General features: G+C 32.5%; 2 protein-coding genes across 2 annotated transcripts; both read left to right on the top strand.

Moving 5' to 3' along the window:
* Positions 1-6,658: 6,658 nt before the first annotated feature.
* Positions 6,659-9,510, top strand: LOC112031573 (alcohol dehydrogenase). Its single transcript, XM_024064260.2, has 10 exons — positions 6,659-6,811; positions 6,938-7,074; positions 7,200-7,246; positions 7,391-7,716; positions 7,797-7,879; positions 8,012-8,087; positions 8,200-8,261; positions 8,353-8,448; positions 8,541-8,702; positions 9,204-9,510. The coding sequence occupies exons 2-10, from the start codon at positions 6,973-6,975 to the stop codon at positions 9,318-9,320; spliced, it is 1,071 nt and encodes a 356-aa protein (XP_023920028.1). The 5' UTR covers positions 6,659-6,811; positions 6,938-6,972; the 3' UTR covers positions 9,321-9,510.
* A 6,750-nt stretch (positions 9,511-16,260) lies between these two features.
* On the top strand, positions 16,261-17,028 carry LOC112031581 (cell wall / vacuolar inhibitor of fructosidase 2). Its single transcript, XM_024064268.2, has one exon. The coding sequence runs from the start codon at positions 16,402-16,404 to the stop codon at positions 16,948-16,950; it is 549 nt and encodes a 182-aa protein (XP_023920036.1). The 5' UTR covers positions 16,261-16,401; the 3' UTR covers positions 16,951-17,028.
* Positions 17,029-20,872: the final 3,844 nt, after the last annotated feature.

The following is a 20,872-nucleotide window of genomic DNA, read 5'->3' as shown; positions in this document are numbered from 1 at the left end:
TTCAAATTTTGGGTTTTTCCTACCCAACCCAAAACTAATTTTTCCTTTTGTTTCGGGCCAAATTTTAAACTATTGAGCTAGTTTTTCTTTATTTTGGGTTGACTTTCTTAGTCAACACCTGCTATGTTATCAAACTTTTTTTTTTTTTTTTTGAAAATTAGGGTTATTAAAATATTAATAATATATTTAATATTAAAAATAAATAAATAAATTAATATCCTGCTATGTTATCAAACTTTTTTTTTTTTTTTTTGAAAATTAGGGTTATTAAAATATTAATAATATATTTAATATTAAAAATAAATAAATAAATTAATATATAGAGAGAGTGCAGTGTGGTGCAATTTGTGCAATTTTCTTATTATAAAACTGCAAACCGCACCGCAGTGCGGTGCACTGTTACTTGCAATGCAGTGTGGTTATATCATTTTACAGACAGTTTTGGTGCGGTTTATATGGTCCGGTGAACACCACTACATACATATGATAGGGTAGGTTGGTTCGGATCAGGCGGATTGACAGTTTAGTCATTATTATTATTATTATTATTTCTGCATAGCCCTATTCTAGGGAATTGTCATTTTTTTATTATAAGATTGAAGACATGGCCGGCGATACAGCAGAGTCGAAGTTGTGATGGACTAAAAAAGGCATATCACGAGAGACATGTTTTTACTCTTAGCCACCAAAAGGCCCAGACAACGTTAGCATCTGGGCTAGGAGACTTTATCCCAACCCAAGCAACAAAATGAATTTTTTTTTTTTTTTTTAAGGGCAAATTATGATTTTGGTTGTTCAAATATATTAGTTTAGTTACCCACATTTTGGTATTGGTATGGTGTCAAAATAGCCTATATAGTTAAATAATTGATAAAAAAAAATATACTAACATTATTAGCAAACGTATTAGTTTAGTTTTCATTTTTTTTTTTTTTTTTGATTTGTGTCTAAATAATTTTTGTTGTAGTGAGTAAAATACGCTGGCATCATTAACAGACATTTAAATATTGTTTTCTTCGGGTTGCCACATAATCTGCCACACGTCATTCATTAAAAAAGACACATGACATGGATGAATTGAGGGTGGCTCTATCGGTGCCAAGTGCCAACCATTGAGAAAAGTTAAACTTGCTTTTTTATGTGTTCGAGAACCAACTTTCAGATTTTTTTTTCTTTTTAAAATGATATTATTTAATTTGTAACACTTTAAATTTTAAAAAGTTGAGTTTAAAATATATAATTTTATTATCTCTATGTATTAAGAGAATTTAAAAAATTAGTTATGACTTCAAAAAAATATAAAAATACTCATAATCTAATTAGGTAATTTGTATTTTAAAAAAATAAAAGTAAGGTTAAATTGTAATTCAAAAAAATTCAAAAAAAAAAAAAAAAACTACAAGAAAAACTTTTTGAGAGATGCTATGTCCACAATATTTTTACAACAAATCACAAGTAATTAGCTGTTATTGGTTCAAATTTGAACCTAACAATAAGTTATTTTTTTGCCCCAACAATAACAACTAGTAATAACCTGCCACTTAAGATTTGTTGTAAAAATGTTGTGATGTCACATAATTTGCCATACGTTGTTCATTAAAAAAGACACATGACATGGATGAATTGAGGGTGGCTCTATTGGTGCCAAGTGCCAACCATTGAGAAAAGTTAAACCTTTTTTTTATATGTTCGAGAACCAACTTTCAAAATTTTTTTTTCTTTTTAAAATGATATTATTTAATTTGCAACACTTTAAATTTTAAAAAGTTGAGTTTAAAATATAAAATTTTATTATCTCTATATATTAAGAGAATTTAAAAAATTAGTTATGACTTCAAACAAATATAAAACTACTCATAATCTAATTAGGTTAGTTTTCAATTTTTGATATTGTGTCTAAATAGTTTTTGCTGCGGTGAGTAAAATATGCTGACATCATTAACAAACATTAAAATATTGTTTTCTCTGGGTTGCCACATAATCTGCTATACGTCATTCATTAAAAAAGACACATGACATGGATGAATTGAGGGTGGCTCTATCGGTGCCAAGTGCCAACCATTGAGAAAAGTTAAACTTGTTTTTTTATGTGTTCGAGAACCAACTTTCAGATTTTTTTTTTCTTTTTAAAATGATATTATTTAATTTGTAGTACTTTAAATTTTAAAAATTTAAGTTTAAAATATAAAATTTTATTATCTCTATATATTAAGAGAATTTAAAAAATTAGTTATGACTTCAAACAAATATAAAAATACTCATAATCTAATTAAGTTAGTTTTCAATTTTTTGATATTGTGTCTAAATAGTTTTTGCTGCGGTGATTAAAATATGCTGACATCATTAACAAACATTAAAATATTGTTTTCTCTGGGTTGCCACATAATCTGCTATACATCATTCATTAAAAAAGACACATGACATGGATGAATTGAGGGTGGCTCTATCGGTGCCAAGTGCCAACCATTGAGAAAAGTTAAACTTTTTTTTTTTTTTTATATGTTCGAGAACCAACTTTCAAATTTTTTTTTCTTTTTAAAATGATATTATTTAATTTGTAACACTTTAAATTTTAAAAAGTTGAGTTTAAAATATAAAATTTTATTATCTTTATATATTAAGAGAATTTAAAAAATTAGTTATGACTTCAAAAAAAAAAAAAAATACTCATAATCTAATTAGGTAATTTTTATTTTTAAAAAATAAAAAATAAGGTTAAATTATAATGCAAAAAAAAAAAAAAAAATATAATCTAATTAGGTAATTTTTATTTTTAAAAAATAAAAAATAAGGTTAAATTATAATGCAAAAAAAAAAAAAAAAACACTACTAGAAAAACTTTTTGAGAGATGCTATGTCCACAACATTTTTACAACAAATTACAAGTGATTAGTTGTTATTGGTTCAAATTTGAACCTAACATTAAATTACTTTTTTGCCCCAATAATAACAATCAGTAACAACTTGCCACTTAAAATTTGTTGTAAAAATGTTGTGATGTCACATAATCTGCTATACATCGTTCATTAAAAAAGACACATGACATGGATGAATTGAGGGTGGCTCTATCGGTGCCAAGTGCCAACCATTGAGAAAAGTTAAACTTGTTTTTTTATGTGTTCGAGAACCAACTTTCAGATTTTTTTTTCTTTTTAAAATGATATTATTTAATTTGTAGTACTTTAAATTTTAAAAAGTTAAGTTTAAAATATAAAATTTTATTATCTCTATATATTAAGAGAATTTAAAAAATTAGTTATGACTTCAAACAAATATAAAAATACTCATAATCTAATTAAGTTAGTTTTCAATTTTTTGATATTGTGTCTAAATAGTTTTTGCTGCGGTGAGTAAAATATGCTAACATCATTAACAAACATTAAAATATTGTTTTCTCTGGGTTGCCACATAATCTGCTATACGTCATTCATTAAAAAAGACAGATGACATGGACGAATTGAGGGTGGCTCTATCGGAGCCAAGTGCCAACCATTGAGAAAAGTTAAACTTTTTTTTTTTTTTTTTATATGTTCGAGAACCAACTTTCAAAATTTTTTTTTCTTTTTAAAATGATATTATTTAATTTGTAACACTTTAAATTTTAAAAACTTAAGTTTAAATATAAAATTTTATTATCTCTATATATTAAGATAATTTAAAAAATTAGTTATGACTTCAAAAAAATATGAAAATACTCATAATCTAATTAGGTAATTTTTATTTTTAAAAAATAAAAATAAGGTTAAATTGTAATTCAACAAAATTCAAAAAAAAAAAAAAAACTACAAGAGAAACTTTTTGAGAGATGTTACGTCTACAACATTTTCACAACAAATCATAGGTGATTAGTTGTTGTTGGCTCAAATTTGAACCTAACAATAAGTTACTTTTTTTCCTCAACAATAACAACCAATAACAACTTGCCACTTAGGATTTGTTGTAAAAATGTTGTGAAAATGTTGTGGACATATCATTTCTCAAACTTTGTTCCTAAAAATTAACACACTCTTTATTTAAACTAGCATTATCACATGCGCTTTGAGCGTGCGATGAGGTTTTTTTTTTTTTTTTAGTATCATAATTTTTCATTAATTCTTATTTAAGTTTACACGTTTTCTTATTAATATTATGCATTTAGAATTAATAAGTGGATTGTCCTTTAGTTTTGTCTTTACTTAAATATAAACGTATAGGGGCATTTTTGAACCAAAAAATTGAAGATCCTAAACAAGAGAAGTCCCTTAAATAATAATATAGATATATCTCAAGCTTGTTTAATATATTTTTTCCCTAAAAACTATCATATACTAAACCCAGTAATTTACTCCATTTCAAATCTTAAATTTTAATTTCTTAAAAATTCCTTACCATATAACCTCACTAATTGTAAATTTCAAATTTCAAATTTCAAATTATATTAAACCCAAAAAAAAAGCCTCATTATAAGTGTGAGTGCAAATGCATATAATGAGGATAGTTATTATTATTATTATTACTTTGTCTTGGTTGTGCTAATTACTTATTAGTCAACAACAAATATAAAAGTTACCAGGCTTTTTTCTACTCTCGAAAAGCAACAATAATTTATTAATAAAAAAATCAATTTTAACGGGTACAGTTCAGCACCCGTTAATATAAGGTTTTTTTTTTTTTTTTTAAGTGTTTGAGATATATTAGCCCATTAGCATAGGCCCAATTCTAGTTTTACTTTGTGTGCAAGCTAAGTCTCCTACTTGTACTAGAAGCCTATTAGTCTAGGGTTTAGTCTACTATATATACAAATGTTATGATTCATTGTAATACAGGATTTGTACTACACTATAATATATTATTGATGTAGTCTTTTAGGGTTTCCTCCGTGGATGTAAACCGTTAGGCTAAACTACGTAACCTTCGTGTGTTATTGTATTCTATACTTTATGCTTTTGCTTCCACATCCATGCTAGCATATGCTACATGGTGTATCAATGCTAATATTTAACATGGTATCAGAGCCACCTTCTTGAGACCATGGTTTTCTGTCTTTACAGTATATTTAAGAGGAATCTTTGTCTTCCTTGTTGTTTTTTCGCTACGTTCATCTTCTTTGGCTTCCTACTGCTACTGTCAAAACTCTCCGCTATAGTCATGCCACCATTAGAAGTCGCATCAACACTGCAAGACCATTACTTTCCTCAAACTACCGTCACAGAGCCAAACTTCATTTAAGGGATCTTCTCAACTTTATCAAATCTCAAGATTTCATCAAGCTTCCATCTTGAATTTGAGTTCCATCTTGAGTTTTGAGAAGGGGTGCTAGAGATATATTAGCCAATTAGCATATGCCCAAGTCTAATTTTACTTTGTGTGTAAATCAAGTCTCCTATTTGTACTAAAGGTCTATTAGTCTAGAGTTGAGTCTACTATATATACACATGTTATGATTTATTGTGACATAAGATTTGTACTACATTATAATATATTATTGATGTAGCCCTTTAGGGTTTCTTCCGTAGATGTAGACCATTAGCTTGAACCACGTAACTTTTGTGTGTTATTGTATTCTATACTTTATGCTTTCGCTTCCGCATCCATACTAGCATATTCAACATAGTGTATCAATGCTAATATTTAACATTTAGAAATGATATGTCCACAATATTTTCACAACATTTTTACAACAAATCTTAAGTGGCAGGTTGTTACTGGTTGTTATTGTTGGAACAAAAAAGTAATTTTAGTATTAGGTTCAAATTTGAACCTATAACAACTAACCACGTATAATTTGTTGTGAAAATATTATAAAAATATTATGGACGTAGCATCTTTTTTTTTGGTTGAAAACCAGCAATACCAGATCATGGTTTTGCCTTCCGGATTTGGAGGGTGTAATTGGAAGCCAAATATTAGAACCAACCCTCTGTCTTCTAAACACTATATATACCCTCACAGAGCATACCCATATCTCCACATCAAATTCAATCATCATAGTCAAGAAACAGTGAGTGAACAAAAGTCAAAAATATGTCTTCATCAAGCACTGCTGTTCAAGTCATACGTTGCAAAGGCACACAATACAATATACCACTTTTTTTTTTTTTCCTTTTTTTTCCTTTTTCAAATGTTAGTACCGTAAAGTGATTAAATTCATAATTTTTTAATAGTTTAAATTTTTGAGAAAGTTGGTAATTTATCACGGTATTAGAGTAAGAGATTTTGAATTTGATTATCCTTGAGTTTACTCTACCTCCTATTTAACATTTTGGAACAATCATTAATTTAACATCAAATGACATTCTTGGTTGTTGTTGTTGTTGTTGTTTAATAAGAGTTTTATTAGTCATATGGTTGTTTAATAGGTTTCTTTTCTTTCCATTTCTTTGTTGTTTTACCATTTTTTTTTTTTTTTTGATGAACACATTTGATTATATCAACTTGTTCCCTTGTTGTGTGCTTAAAAGAAAATGCTAAATCTTGAGACGTTTCTAGTCTTATGCGCTATGTGTGGTTTCTAGGAGACAGGACAACTGCTTTGTTGCTTTTTGTCCGTCCCCAAAGATAAATAATTTTTGGAAGTGGGGTAATATTATTTGTGTGCCAATAATGTTAATTAATACAAAAAAATGTTTTGCTCCCATACTCTTGCGTGTTTTACACAATCGTAAGGAAAAGCTCTTGCCATTAGGAACGGGGCTAATCAACAAAATTTACTGTATTTGACCATTTTTCATTTTGTTCTTCTTTAGGATGATACATTTGTGGTTTGAATATCAAAATTTCTATAAATTTAGGCATGACTTTTCGACTTCCTTATGAAGTCCAAACAAGCCAGGTTTTTCCAATCTTTCCCTACGTTAACAATCTCAAGTTTTTAGCTGCATCAAAGCTACTTCCTACTTTTGTTTTGTGTATATATATATTCGAAAATTAATAAGTATTGGATGGATGTGCATTGCAGCTGCTGTGGCATGGGAAGCTGGAAAGCCACTAGTGATGGAAGAAGTGGAAGTGGCACCGCCACAGGCCATGGAGGTTCGTCTAAAGATCCTCTTCACCTCCGTCTGCCGCTCTGATGTTTGCTTCTGGGAAGCCAAGGTAATCACATTTTGATCATATATATATATATATGATTTATGCGTGTGTATAGAAATGCATTATTCTAGTGATTACTTATTTTATGTGCTAGATATTCTTAAACCGATTGATTTTTGAATATGCAGGGACAGACCCCATTGTTTCCTCGCATATTTGGTCATGAAGCTGGCGGGTATGGACATTTCAAGAAAAGAAAAAAGAATTAGAACATATTAGCTACAATCAATTAGTTTTAATTGTGTTTCAGTTCCATTCATATACAATCGAATACATTTATCTGACTATGTAGTTGTGTTCTGGTGATTTTGGTACTTAGGATTGTTGAGAGCGTTGGTGAGGGTGTGACAGATCTCAAACCTGGTGACCATGTGCTTCCTGTCTTCACCGGGGAGTGCAAAGAGTGTCGGCACTGCAAGTCAGAAGAGAGCAACATGTGTGACCTCTTGAGGACAAACACTGACCGAGGTGTGATGCTCAATGATGGCAAGTCGAGATTTTCTATCAATCGACAACCCATTTACCATTTTGTTGGGACTTCCACCTTTAGTGAATACACTGTGGTTCATGTTGGTTGTGTGGCCAAAATTAATCCTGCTGCTCCTCTGGACAAAGTTTGTGTTCTCAGCTGTGGAATCTCAACAGGTCGGTTAAAAACCGTTTGACTTTATTTGCATGATAGTTATTTGTTCATTTCTCTTATTGTTGAGAATTGAGTTCTGTAGGCCTCGGTGCTACCTTGAATGTTGCAAAACCCAAAAAGGGATCAACGGTAGCTGTTTTTGGACTAGGGGCTGTTGGACTAGCTGTGAGTCTCTCCTATCTTCTAATGTAGATGACTTATTTGATATAGCTATCTTTTGAAAATACTACTGCAGCATTACTGTTTCTAGTGAAGATATATATGTATACATATGATTTTATGGTTTTATGTGATTAGGCTGCTGAAGGGGCTAGAATTTCTGGTGCTTCAAGGATTATCGGTATTGATCTGAATGCAAAGAGATTTGATGAAGGTATTGTGATACTTGGTGCTATCAAAATCTGATGATCTAGTATGGAATGCCTGAGTTGTTGGGTTTTCTTTTATTAGTCTTTTTTATTCATTTTCCTTGTTCTTGTCAACAGCCAAGAAATTTGGTGTCACCGAGTTTGTGAACCCAAAAGACCATGACAAGCCTGTTCAAGAGGTTGGCTTACTTTAAAATGCTAGAAAATTTTTTCCATGGTGAAGAAGCAATCAACTTTCACTGCTTTTCTAACTTTCCTTGACTTCTTTAGGTGCTTGCTGAAATGACCAACGGCGGAGTTGATCGAAGTATCGAATGCACTGGAAGTATCAATGCCATGATTTCTGCATTTGAATGTGTTCATGATGTAATTTCCCATGAGCTCCTGTTCAAGTAATTCATAGATTTTATCTCGAATCCATTCTTCTAAAATCTGTCATAGGGTATGTTTCTTTGCAGGGATGGGGTGTTGCTGTACTTGTTGGTGTCCCAAGTAAAGATGATGCATTTAAAACCCACCCAGTGAATATCTTGAACGGGAGGACTATCAAGGGTACCTTCTTTGGCAACTACAAACCACGGTCTGACTTGCCTTCGGTGGTTGAAAAGTACATGAATAAGGTGAGCTGAATTACTTATTGAAAAATAGGATGTATGGATTAGATCACTACACAATCCGCATATAGGATTACTTCTTTTACTTAGAATGCTACTTTCTGTACACGTGACTGACAGCAATTTTAATCAAGAAAATGGTCTAATGGCCGCTAGAAGACTCTAATGCCCTCCATGGTATACCTTAATTAAGTACTCATTTGAATGCTTTAATCCTGCCTCAAGATCCGACAAGAGTTGAGGAATAAACAAAAGTTACATATATATATAAATCCAAAAGTCCAGAGAAATTATGCTTAAACTCCAAAAGGGAATAAGGCTATCTTTTTTTCCCTTTAATTCTTCCTTCTTGTCTAATGGTTCTTGCTTTCAAGGTCTTCTCTTTCATTATTTATCAAGAATTACGTTTACTTGGCTTGTATTTACTATTTAGAAATGCAAGTCATTTATTCCTCTTCACCCCATTTTTTTTTTTTTTGTCAGTCTAATTGTTCTATAATGTGGCAGGAGCTTGAGCTGGAGAAATTCATCACCCATGAAGTCTCTTTCTCGGAAATCAACAAGGCCTTTGAGTACATGCTTAGAGGTGACGGCCTTCGATGCATTATCCGCATGGATGCATAGAGCAGGATTGAAATGATGAGTATTTCTGGGTTTAATTGAAGAAAATAAACTTTTACTCACAAAGGAAATAAGCTTCTGGTAGGATAGTTTGGAGCGAAGTCTCGTGTCTCTCTGTAGAGTGCTGTAAAAGAATTGAAATCTCTATTTTCCAGATCGTTTAAATCAAAATACTTGGTGAGTTTATATTGAACTTTTAGACACTTTTTATTCATCAAATAAAATGATACACTTGGTGCAAACATAGGTTAATTTATAGTTACAAAATATATGAAATTATTGATTTTTAAGACTCCTGGCTGGCTGAAGATTATATATCCCAAAGCAGTGCAGTGCCTATGGTGGATACTCACCAAAACAATTGTCCGCTAAAAAAAATTCTTATCGCCCTCTCACATTCGGTATTCTCATCAATCTTTCAAGCAACCTCAAATTCTCAGTTTTAGATGAATGAGAGAGATTTTGTTAAAAGAAAAAAAAAGAGTACAGAAATTCTACAGCTCCAGCATCCGAAAAGAACTGCACAAAAAAAGAAGGCCTAGTGCAAATACTACACAAAGAAGCCAAAGTTAATAACAAGCCAAGAAAAAAAAAAAAACTAAGCTGAACAACAGCTAGACTACAAAAATGAAACTAGCGACTAGAAGCAGCATTCCTGCTTCCATCTTCTATTAAACACAGAGAAGCTAACACTCCAATTGCAACAAATCACCCTGCTGATCATAGAATTCTTCACTTTCATGCTGAACCTAACTCTAGATTTAATGTTGCTCCTGAAAAATGTGCCGAGTGTTTCTCGGTAACCAGATGTGGTGCACTGCAGCAGCTAACACAAGCCTGCTGACAGAACACTTTAAAGCTTTTATTCTTCAAGCGCTGTTACTCCATTGAAGTACCTCACCCCAGTCATAACCAGATTCCTCCATCAAACACTAGACTTTGACTTGATGCAAAATCCTTCTAGATATGGAGCAATCAAAGAAAATGTAGTCCCTGATCTCATGCTTCCTTCTGCAGAAAACACTCAAAGTATCCCCTTGATAACCCCATTGAATCAACCTATCCCTTGTAGACAGTCTATTTCCCTAGGCAAGCCAACAAATAAAGTTGTGTTTTGGAATGTTTCCAAGCCAATCTCCACAGTCCACCTTAGGTAATTTCATTCTAATAGCCTCCCAAGTAGATTTACAAGTGAACACACCAGAATTTGAAGAAAATCACACCACAGTAGCTTACTTACTTCAATCCACTTGGAAGCACTTGTATTGAACACCAATTAGATCCTTGGATCTAGGACAGCACCAACCATTATGAGAGAATTCAAGTTGCCCTTGCATTTGAAGTACTTGCTGAATAATATATTACCCCATAAACTTAGAATACAAAACACCATCTAGGTGCCAACTATCTAACCAAAAAAAAATACTATAGTCATGCCCAACCTTATGCTTTTTGAACTGCTTTATATCACTTTTCTTTGCTTTGAAATCTTCCTCCAACCCCAAGACCAATTTTCAGGAGCTTTAAGTTTTAATAACCCAAAAGCTTTTATCCTTCAATAGATTTTCATTAACCCAAGCCACCCAAATTCATCCGGGAAGGGCAAAAAGATTTCAAATAAGCTTCATCATGACAAATTTATTCCAATTCTCAAGTTTTTTAACCTCAAGCCCCCCTTCTTTCTTTGGAACGCACACCAAACTCCAAGCAACTTTGCACCTGCAGCTGCCTCGTCCTTTTCCTTCCTAAGAAACTGTTAAACTTACTCTACAAGCTCTTAATAACTCTCTTAGGGAGAATACAAAACCTGAGGCCAATACACTTGAACTCTGAACAGAATAGATTGAATAAGTCGGAGTCTCCCAACAATAGAGAGATGCTTGGTAGTCCATGAGTTTATATGAGTTGGGATTTTCTCAATCAAGGCTGATGATTTTTATAAGATAGCTGGCTACCTTCTTTGAACTTGAAAAGATCTTGAATCTGTTATTTTGTTTGTTGATCCACCCCAAAGTAGAAAACTTCACTCTTAGCAGCATTTGCTTTCATGCCAGATAAAAATTGAAACTCAGGACCTTGTTTTGAACAACCTTAGCTTTTCTCCAGCATTCTCAACTTACTGCAACAGATTCCCGAAAACTTTCCTATGCCAATCCTTAAGTCTCAACTTCACAACCCCAATCTCTTATAGTGCTTCCTTAATCTATGTACTCAATGGCACAACTAGATTGTGCTTCAAAAGAAATGCAAAAAATTGGTATTTGGCCTTTGTCAATAGGTTAATTCTTGAAATTTTTATGGCGACCCTCTCAAAATTACTGTAGTATAGAACATGGTTTCCCAAACCCAAATGTATATTTATTAGTGTCCAATTTTGGCTCACAGGATGAAAACTGAAAAGATCCCGTGTGACCTTATTTATGGAAGAAAGTAGGTTCTTCATAATGATTCACACACTTTTATTTACATTCATTCAGTTATAGTGCCTATGGTTATGTCATGTAACACATTCTTTGAGAAGGAAACAAAACCCTTTGGAGAAATTAAATAACAAGACCTAGAGTCTATAGCATATTTCATTTTAGGTGCTGGGTTTTTAGTTTTGTCAATTAAAGTCCCAAATTTATGAAATCTATTCAATTTGAACTATCAGTCTATCTTCATTATTCTAAACAGAAAGAGAGCATAGAAAACAAAGAAATCATTGATAAAACTCTGCCTTTCACCTAAGGTTTGTTCATAAATCAATTTGGAATCCATTGAACATAAATTGTAGAGAGAGAAATATTCCATTGAACATAAGGTTTGTTCTCTATTTCTTATTTATAAATTTTAATATTGTGTTTTGTTTGTGTGTGTGTGTGGGGGGGGGGGTGGGGGGGGGGGGTGGTTATTAGGATTGTTTAGAGTTGGTGAGGGTGTGACTAATGCAGTTCATTTTTAAAGCTAGTCGTTTTCCTTTTCACCATTTTTCCTCCATCAGTGACAGATCTCAAACCTGGTGATCTTGTTTGCTTTGTTATTAGGATTGTATTCGTCATGTTTGCTTTGTTACATAATGGTAATCCTCATAGATGGAATGATAAGTGAGAGTAGTTATCTCAATGAAACTTAAAGTTCTTTGACAAGAACAATTAGCCAAATAGGAATTAAATAAGTCAATTTTTTGGTTCTTCATATTGGACAATATCTTAGCCACCACCCCTTTTCTCTCCAGGCCCTATATCCATACAAAAAAAAATTTTAAAAATCTGTCTACCAATATTTGGATTGCTCTCTCTTGTTTCAGTTTCTAATTTTTGTCAACAGCAAAGAAATTTGGAGTTGCAGAGTTTGTAAACTCAAAAGATCGTGCCGAGCCTGTCCAATAGGTTTGTTTCTTTAAGTTCTATAAAAGATTATCTTTTGGTGATGTGAACTTGCATATATTAACCTTCAATTGTGTATTAGTTTTGCTTTATTCTCTTTAGGTTATTGCTGAAATGACTGGCAGAGGAGTTGATTGAAATGTGGAGTGTACAAGAATTATCAATACATTTTCTGCATTTGAATTCATGATGTAACTTTCTATGAATTTCTTGTTTTCAAATATTATATTAAGATGTTAAATTAAGTCCATTTAAAAAAAAAAAAATGAAGTTCTTTGTGTGGGGGTGGGGTGTTGTTGTATATGATGGCGTTCCAAACAAAGGTGATGCTTTTTAAAACCCACCCAATGATTTTCTTGAATGAAAGGACTCTCAAGGGTACCTTCTTTGGCAACTATAAACCACGTTCATACCTTCCCTTTGTTATGAAAAAAATACATGATAAGGTAATTAAGTTGAATCCTTGATAATTGTGATCTAGGATATGCATAACGGGGTGACTTCAATTGACAGATAGCTTTCAGTCTAGGACTTAGTTATAGCCATATAGGGAAAGTGAATTTGGGTCTATACCCACATCACATGTAAGAATCTTAATTCCAAGTTGCATCTACTAGATTCCTAATTCTTCTATTATCGGGCTGCCATTTCAATAAAGGAAAATCATTGTTTCACACCTTCGGTATACAGAGTTTGTACAAATCATGTGTAAAATGTGGAAATTCTTGAAAAATGTGGATACTTGGTTTCCACTTTTTACATGTGATGTGTATGGAGTATGTGTGCCAAGAGCATAAAACAATCACGGTCCTTAAATAAAATACTTCAACTCTGCATCATCACCGAGAACAAAGTAACAAAAACTTTAAATCCTAAAAGTTGAAAAGAAACATATTTTCTCAGATCATGAATAATTTACTACTTTAAGTAATGCCACTTTGATCTTAAAAGTGTTATATAATCTCGATTTATAGCCATTTGTTTGATTTTGATCACTTATTATATAAATTGTCATCCTTCTTGTTGGTGTTTAGGAGCTTTAGCTAGAGAAGTTCATAACCCACGGGTTCCCATTCTCGAAGAGCAATAGGCCTCTTGAATAGAAGCTTAAAGGAGCTAGCGAGTATCATCTGCATGGATGCATAGAATGAGATTCCACTTTCAATGTGAGCTTAAAAAAAAGGTGTGGTGAGTATGATTAGACTTTAACTGGTGAAACAAAGTACTTCTTTTCTTTACAATTTGATTTCCTTGCATTCTATGTGATAAAAAAATTAATGCCTCTTAGCCTGTTTTATAATTAGAATACTTGGTGTTTTGTTATAATTTTTACTGATATTTGGATTGAGGGAGATGAGAGGAGAGTAAAGGAGAGGAGAATGGAAGATGACTAGAATGTACTATATTTTAGTATATTACGGTTGCCTTTCCCTCTCCTCTCCTTCCATCTTCCTCTGTTTCAAACATACTATTAATGGTTTCATTTCTTTTGTCCCTTTTCATGTTGCTGTGAATTATCCACATTGCAAAATCATATTAGTATTTGGTCCAAGTACAAATTTAGTTTGTACACTTCAGTAGAACCCGGACAATGTACATTCCCAGAAAAAAAAAACATTGTAATGGACAACTTTGACTACACCCTAAAGGACTAGTTCATAGCTAATAACATGGTTGATCCATATCCCTCATTTATGAATTCTTATATACTGGTTTGCCAAAAGCAAATTTTTACTAGTACATTATAAAAAATTTAGAGCCGGCCTTTAACATGAGAAAGAATGAGATTATGTAATACTTCAGTTTACAATTTTGATGCTTTTGGCTTTGGGATGATTCTTGGGCATTCTCATAAAGTGTACTATGCAGGAGAGTACAAGACTTGTGTAGTAAGAAGTTCTAGCTATAGTGCTATGCCTGCTTGCAAAGAACAAGCAATACCAGACCCTCTTGTTCCTAGAATTACAGGTGGTACCTTAGCAAATATGCTGTGAATATGCTTCAGCTAGTTTTGTTTACCATTTGAATATGCACTTCTCTTTTTTCTTTTCATTCCAAATCCATTCCATTACAAAATCTCATAGAAACATTAGGCAACCAAATTTATAGCTTTATTGTCACTTACCTATTTAACCTCTCACATCTTCTCTTGAACCGTAGTGATATCAATTGCTGTGAAAGTAGAACGTGCATCATTTTAATTTTTATCTAGTACTTCCAAATAACAAAGAAAATCAAGTTTGAAAATAATAACTTGTCAAATGAGATTTGCATCCCTGTAGGTTCCTTTTTTTGTAAAATCTACTTGCAAAATGTTTTCTTTTTTTATTTTTATTTTTATATGCTAATGTGGCTGTTCAAAGCTCTTCGAGAGCCTGACTATTCCTCCGAGTGTGTGTAGTTTTGCATTTTGTGCACACTAGGTAAATAGAGGGAAGTTCCCTTGGGGCTGACCTCAAGATCTTGATTAGGAGTTTTGAACGTAAAATGTTAGGAATCTCATGAGGTCTTAGGAACCACTAAACTAACCTAGAATATTTGTGAAATGTTTGTGCACATTGATATGTACTTATTCCCTTTTCTTACAACCCCACGTGACTACACTGCCTCTTTTCTGTTATTTTTCCAGCACTAACTTTAAGAGATCCAATAAATTAACCTCACATGCCCTTGTGAGACTAAAACGGACTTTTGAACCATTACAACCAAGAAATGGAACATGCTATATAAGCACAAAGCAATATTCTTTTTATACGGAATAGTTTATGTTTGGATTACAATTGAAATTAATTATCTACAGAACAGTTTTGAACATCAGGATCGGTACTTGTCAATGACAAGTCACATTCTACCGCATACTAATTCAAATGTTGCCCACTCCAATATTGGCTGCTAATGTTTTCATATGAACAGATGACATAAACCTTTGATTTCACACTAGATATTATAAATGTAGAAACAAAAACGGTCAGGATCAGTACTTGTTTGGATTAGTTTACGTTTGGATTTCAATTGAAATTAATTATTTACAGAACAGTTTTGAACATCAGGATCAGTACTTGTCAACGACAAGTCACATTCTACCACATACAAATTCAAATGTTGCCCGCTCCAATATTGGCTGCTAATGTTTTCATATGAACAGATGACATAAACCTTTGATTTCACACTAGATATTATAAATGTAGAAACAAAAACGGTCCATACATCAATAGAAAATTGGCACAGTGATTTTATATGTTTAGAAAGTTTGACAGAATCTAATAATTGGTGGTTCAAGATACTATGTATGCTGACCACATTGTCCAGCTATCATGGCTTCCTTCCTATAGTAAAAAATACATTTCAGAAATCAAAGGACATTGGATTGAGAATCTACAGTTCTCCGCACCAGTGCTGGCTGTAACCCGTGAACTAGATTTGGCTGCTGGCTAAGTGCCAAACAAGGCCTATTACGTGCAACCTGCCAAACGAGGCTTCCAGTCAATAAAGTAAATTCAATGTAAAACAACTCATTTTCACACTTAAATTAGTGAGCTTGACAACATAAGTCAAAAGACCTACATTTAAAATAAAAAGGAGATATTGGAAAAGAAAGGGACTATTATCACAAAGTCTTTGCTTCCTTGACATTCCCATCTTAACAAATTCATTCTATCTCTCTTTCACTCCCTCTCTCCATAAGAAACTTGAATCAAAGTTCATCATTCTCCCAAATGGGTTCTACAATTTTCTTGCTCTTTCTTCTCTCCCTTGCATTTCCTCATTTCATTTTTTACCAACCATATACTTTTGTGACTGCAGATGATAATCTTATCCAAAAGACTTGCAAAAGCACCAAATACTATGACCTTTGTCTATCATGTCTCAAATCTAATCCCAACAGCCCTAATGCTGACACTAAGGGATTGGCGGTCATCATGGTTGGGATTGGAATGGCTAATGCCACAGCCAGTTCCTCATACTTGTCCTTTCAGTTGCTTGGCACAGCTAATGACACAAACATGAAGAAAGTCCTCAAGGAGTGTGCTGACAAATATACCTATGCTGGTGATGCACTCAAAGCTTCTGTTCAGGATTTGGTTGCCGAGTCCTATGACTATGCTTACATGCACATAACTGCAGCTGCAGATTATCCAAATGCTTGCCACAATGCCTTCAATAGGTATCCGGGATTGGCTTATCCATTGGAGCTTGCACGTAGCGAGGATGGTTTGAAGCATATATGTTATGTAGTTTTGGGAATTATTGATCTTATTGGGTGATGAATGCCTTAAGTATAGACTACTTACTCTTTCCCTTGTAATCTTTGTGTTATGTACTTTTCTTCTTCCCCTTGCATATGTCAATTGTTTCCAATTTACAATCTCTGCATGATGCCTAACTGTTTAGGCTTTTGGAAATAAGGCCTATAAATTAATCTAAAGTTCATTGAGAGGAGATCTCTCTAGAAAAATTCCCACTTGGGATGGATCTAGTGCTATCATAAAGTAGATAAGGATTACCATTATAGTAATCTCCAGTGGCTAGCTGCTCCACGGGACCACCCTCACTTGCCAAATTCTTTTTTTATACTTAGCAAAAAATATTATATAAATTATTAGTTTAAATTAATCTGTTTTGTGACTAACTTGACTTGGAAAAAAAAATATATGTATACTTACAAAAAAAATTATTATACACTAAATTAACCTATTTTAAAATGTTAAACACTCTGGCCTAAGAATCACAAGAATTTGAGTTCATCAAAAATAAGAGTAATTCTACATCCATAATATTTTCACAACAAATATTATGTGGTATGCTATTACTAATTCTAATTTGGGCTCAACATTAACATGTTTTATCTACGAATAACAATTTATTGCATAAGATTTATTATGAAAATATTGTGGTTACTTTATTGTTCTCATTTCAGCATTTTCAGTTTTCAATTTCCAATTTATTTCTTATTAGTTTTTTTTTTTTTCTTTCACTTTGTTAATACAAAAAAATTGTAATATTTGATGTATTTGTGTGATTTTTTTGTGACGTTAATATATTCAAGTTGTCTCTTTATTAGATTTTGTATAATTTAAATTTTTTAGTGACCATCCCAAAAAAAAACTTCTAAAACTCCTAGAGCCGCCGCCGGTAATCTCCCACTACTTAAAGTGTTTTTGTCCTTTTAATTTTTTAAATGACGACCTAGATAACAGGTGTACTAGTGAGAAGATTGCCAAAAGTGATTTCCTTTGTATATGATTTAGATCCCAGACAACTTAAGGTCAAGAAAAATGAAGTAAAAAATACAAGTTGCTTGCTTCCTTTTACAACCAAAATTTATTAAGGCTTTTTTTTTTTCTTGGAAGAGTAGACAATAGACTTGCATCAGAGTACAGGCTTTAGGTGATTCGATTCTTAAAATTCCTAAAACCAAACCAATCTGAACACAGTTGCATTCCTAGTGAAGTAGTCATCATATTCGATGTTGTAGTAACAAACTCAAACTCAAACTCAAACTCACCCGATAAAAAATGAAAATGCTTTTGTTTTGTAGCATTGGAGTGGTGGCCGAACAGTTAGGATCTTTGCCTGAATTTATATGGGATAGGTTATGAATTTGACCTTCAGACAGAGACATTGCCTGATTCCGCATAAAGATCCCTTCCTTCCACATGAAATCATTAGCGTTTTGGGGCAAGGCATGTTGGGGCTCCCAGCTGTCCCCGAATTTTAAGAAGGTTTAATAATTTTGTCTAAGCTTTCCTCCAAACTACTAGGTGGCAGTGTGGCACTCCCTAAAATAGAACACTTTTTTTTTTAAAAATGAAAAATAGAACACATATTATTAGTTTGGCAATCCAGCCGTTAGATTTTCAAAATATATAGTCATGTTAATTTTTTTTAGTGAGAGATTGAATGATTTTTCTTTAAAACTAGGTTGGAGAGAAACTTTATCGTTAAGTCATATTATATGTGATTTCTCATGACCTTTTCAATAAGCTTCATATATCAATTTCAGTTTTTGTCGTCTCTCTCCTATCTCATATCTCCTCCCTCATTTCCTCTTCCGCCTCTCTAAAGACAAAACTAAAAATCCTCCGCCTTAGCATTGTCAATCTCCTTCCACTGATCATTGAACCAATTGAAATTTTTAGACTTGCGTATCCATATCATTTTAAGCATAATCTTAATCTCTTTATTATTAACGAAATGCCAAGAAAGCACAAAAATAAATAAATAAATAAATCTCTGTTTTGTTGATGGTTGTTTGTCGGTATTGTGAAGCCCATTAAAAAAAAGTCCTAGCCTTTATGCCTCGAGCTTTACACTACACATTATTTAAAAACCCATAGGACTTGGTCGATGGAGACATTGGAGAGTGACATATGGGATGGAGCATAGTTGATATACTTCCACTACATGAACATATTATTGTCCTTAAAAACCCATAGGACTTGGTCGATGTAGACATTGGAGAGTGACATATGGGATGGAGCATAGTTGATATAATTCCACTACATGAACATATTATTGTCCTTAAAAACCCATAGGACTTGGTCGATGTAGACATTGGAGAGTGACATATGGGATGGAGCATAGTTGATATAATTCCACTACATGAACATACTATTGTCCTTAAAACCCATAGGACTTGGTCGATGTAGACATTGGAGAGTGACATATGGGATGGAGCATAGTTGATATACAACTCATATATCACTCTTCCTCATCCTTAATTTTCTAAACCTTTAGAATACCATAAGAAGCAAGAGTGCAAAAGTTCACAAAGTTTATAAGATCTTAATGTTGCTACAAAGTTAGGAAACACACTCGGTTTTAAAGCCATGTGACAGGAGAGCTTTTAAGTTGGCATCCAAAGCTTTGATGTGGCGTTTGGTACGGGGGAATCCATATTACTCCTGACATCCAAATTCCTAAGAATGTGATTCCTAGGAATCACATTCCTAAGAATGTAGTTATTCCTATGTTTGGTTCATTCCCAAGAATCTTAAATGAATTATTTATTTTTCCCATTCTATCCTTAGATTTGAATGTGAACTACCAAGTCATTTAAAAAAAAGGGTTAAAATTGTCAATTTATAAAAAATACAACTTCTTTTAAGCTTGGAAATCTGGATTCCCACCTGTTTTAAAGGGAATCCACATTCCTATTGAGAGGGGTTTAAGGGGGGAATCCAGATTCCCCTGGCATTTGATTCCCTAGCATGATTTACAACCAAACATGGGAATCTTTAAACATTCCTGGAAATCCTAAAACATTACCCTGTATCAAACGCCACATGAATGTAAAGTGTGGGTAGAGGACACCCCTGTTGGCTTGCAAAATGCGCTCTAAATATTATGTGAAGAAAGAAGAAAAATGAAAAGAAATATTATGTGTTAGCATCATATTCAAACCATTGGTTTTTGCTACAAACTTAAATATTTTTAAAAAAATAGAAAAAGGGGGCTGATTTCTACATAATTTTTAAAATCACTTCAGACAGTTATGCAAAATAACTTTCCAACAATATTGCTATACTTTTAATATTTTAATATTAATTTTTTTTCTCAATTTATTTTGAGCAAGCAAATTACATGTTTAAACTTTATGTACTAATTTTAATCTCTTGAATTTATTATTTTTATTTTTTATTTTAATGATATGAAAAATCATCAAGGGCAACTAAGTAAATTAATCTAGTGTGTGATCTATGAATTCTATTTTACTTTAATATTACATTTTGTATGACAATTAATTGTAATATAATTCTTTATTTATTTTTGTTAATGTTGATTATACTTTTCTATTAATTTTTTTTTTCTAAATCTTTTAATTCCCATTGCCCTAACTAAAGTCATGGCTTCACTAGTTGTTTGAATAACTGACATAAATCGCTACAAATAATATCATCATTACTGCGCTATCAGTTTCATCAATTTAATTGCCTTTTTTGCCAAATAGAACAATTTTAGGAAAAATTTAGAAGAAAAGCACCCAGCCAAACTTATTCAGTTATGCAACACTTTTTTGAAATTTGAGTTTGTCAAACTCGAGTTCCAAGTGAAACTCGAGTTTACCAAACTCAAGTTTCCAAGAATTATGGCAATTTGATCAAATATAATGCTTAGAACTTGAATTTGATAAACTCGAGTTTCACTTAGAATTTGAGTTTGACAAACTTGAGTCCCAAAAGTGTT

Source organism: Quercus suber, unplaced genomic scaffold (assembly GCF_002906115.3).
Source record: "Quercus suber isolate HL8 unplaced genomic scaffold, Cork oak 2.0 scaffold_327, whole genome shotgun sequence".
Lineage (NCBI taxonomy): Eukaryota > Viridiplantae > Streptophyta > Magnoliopsida > Fagales > Fagaceae > Quercus > Quercus suber.
This window is presented reverse-complemented; position numbering and strand designations above follow the sequence as displayed.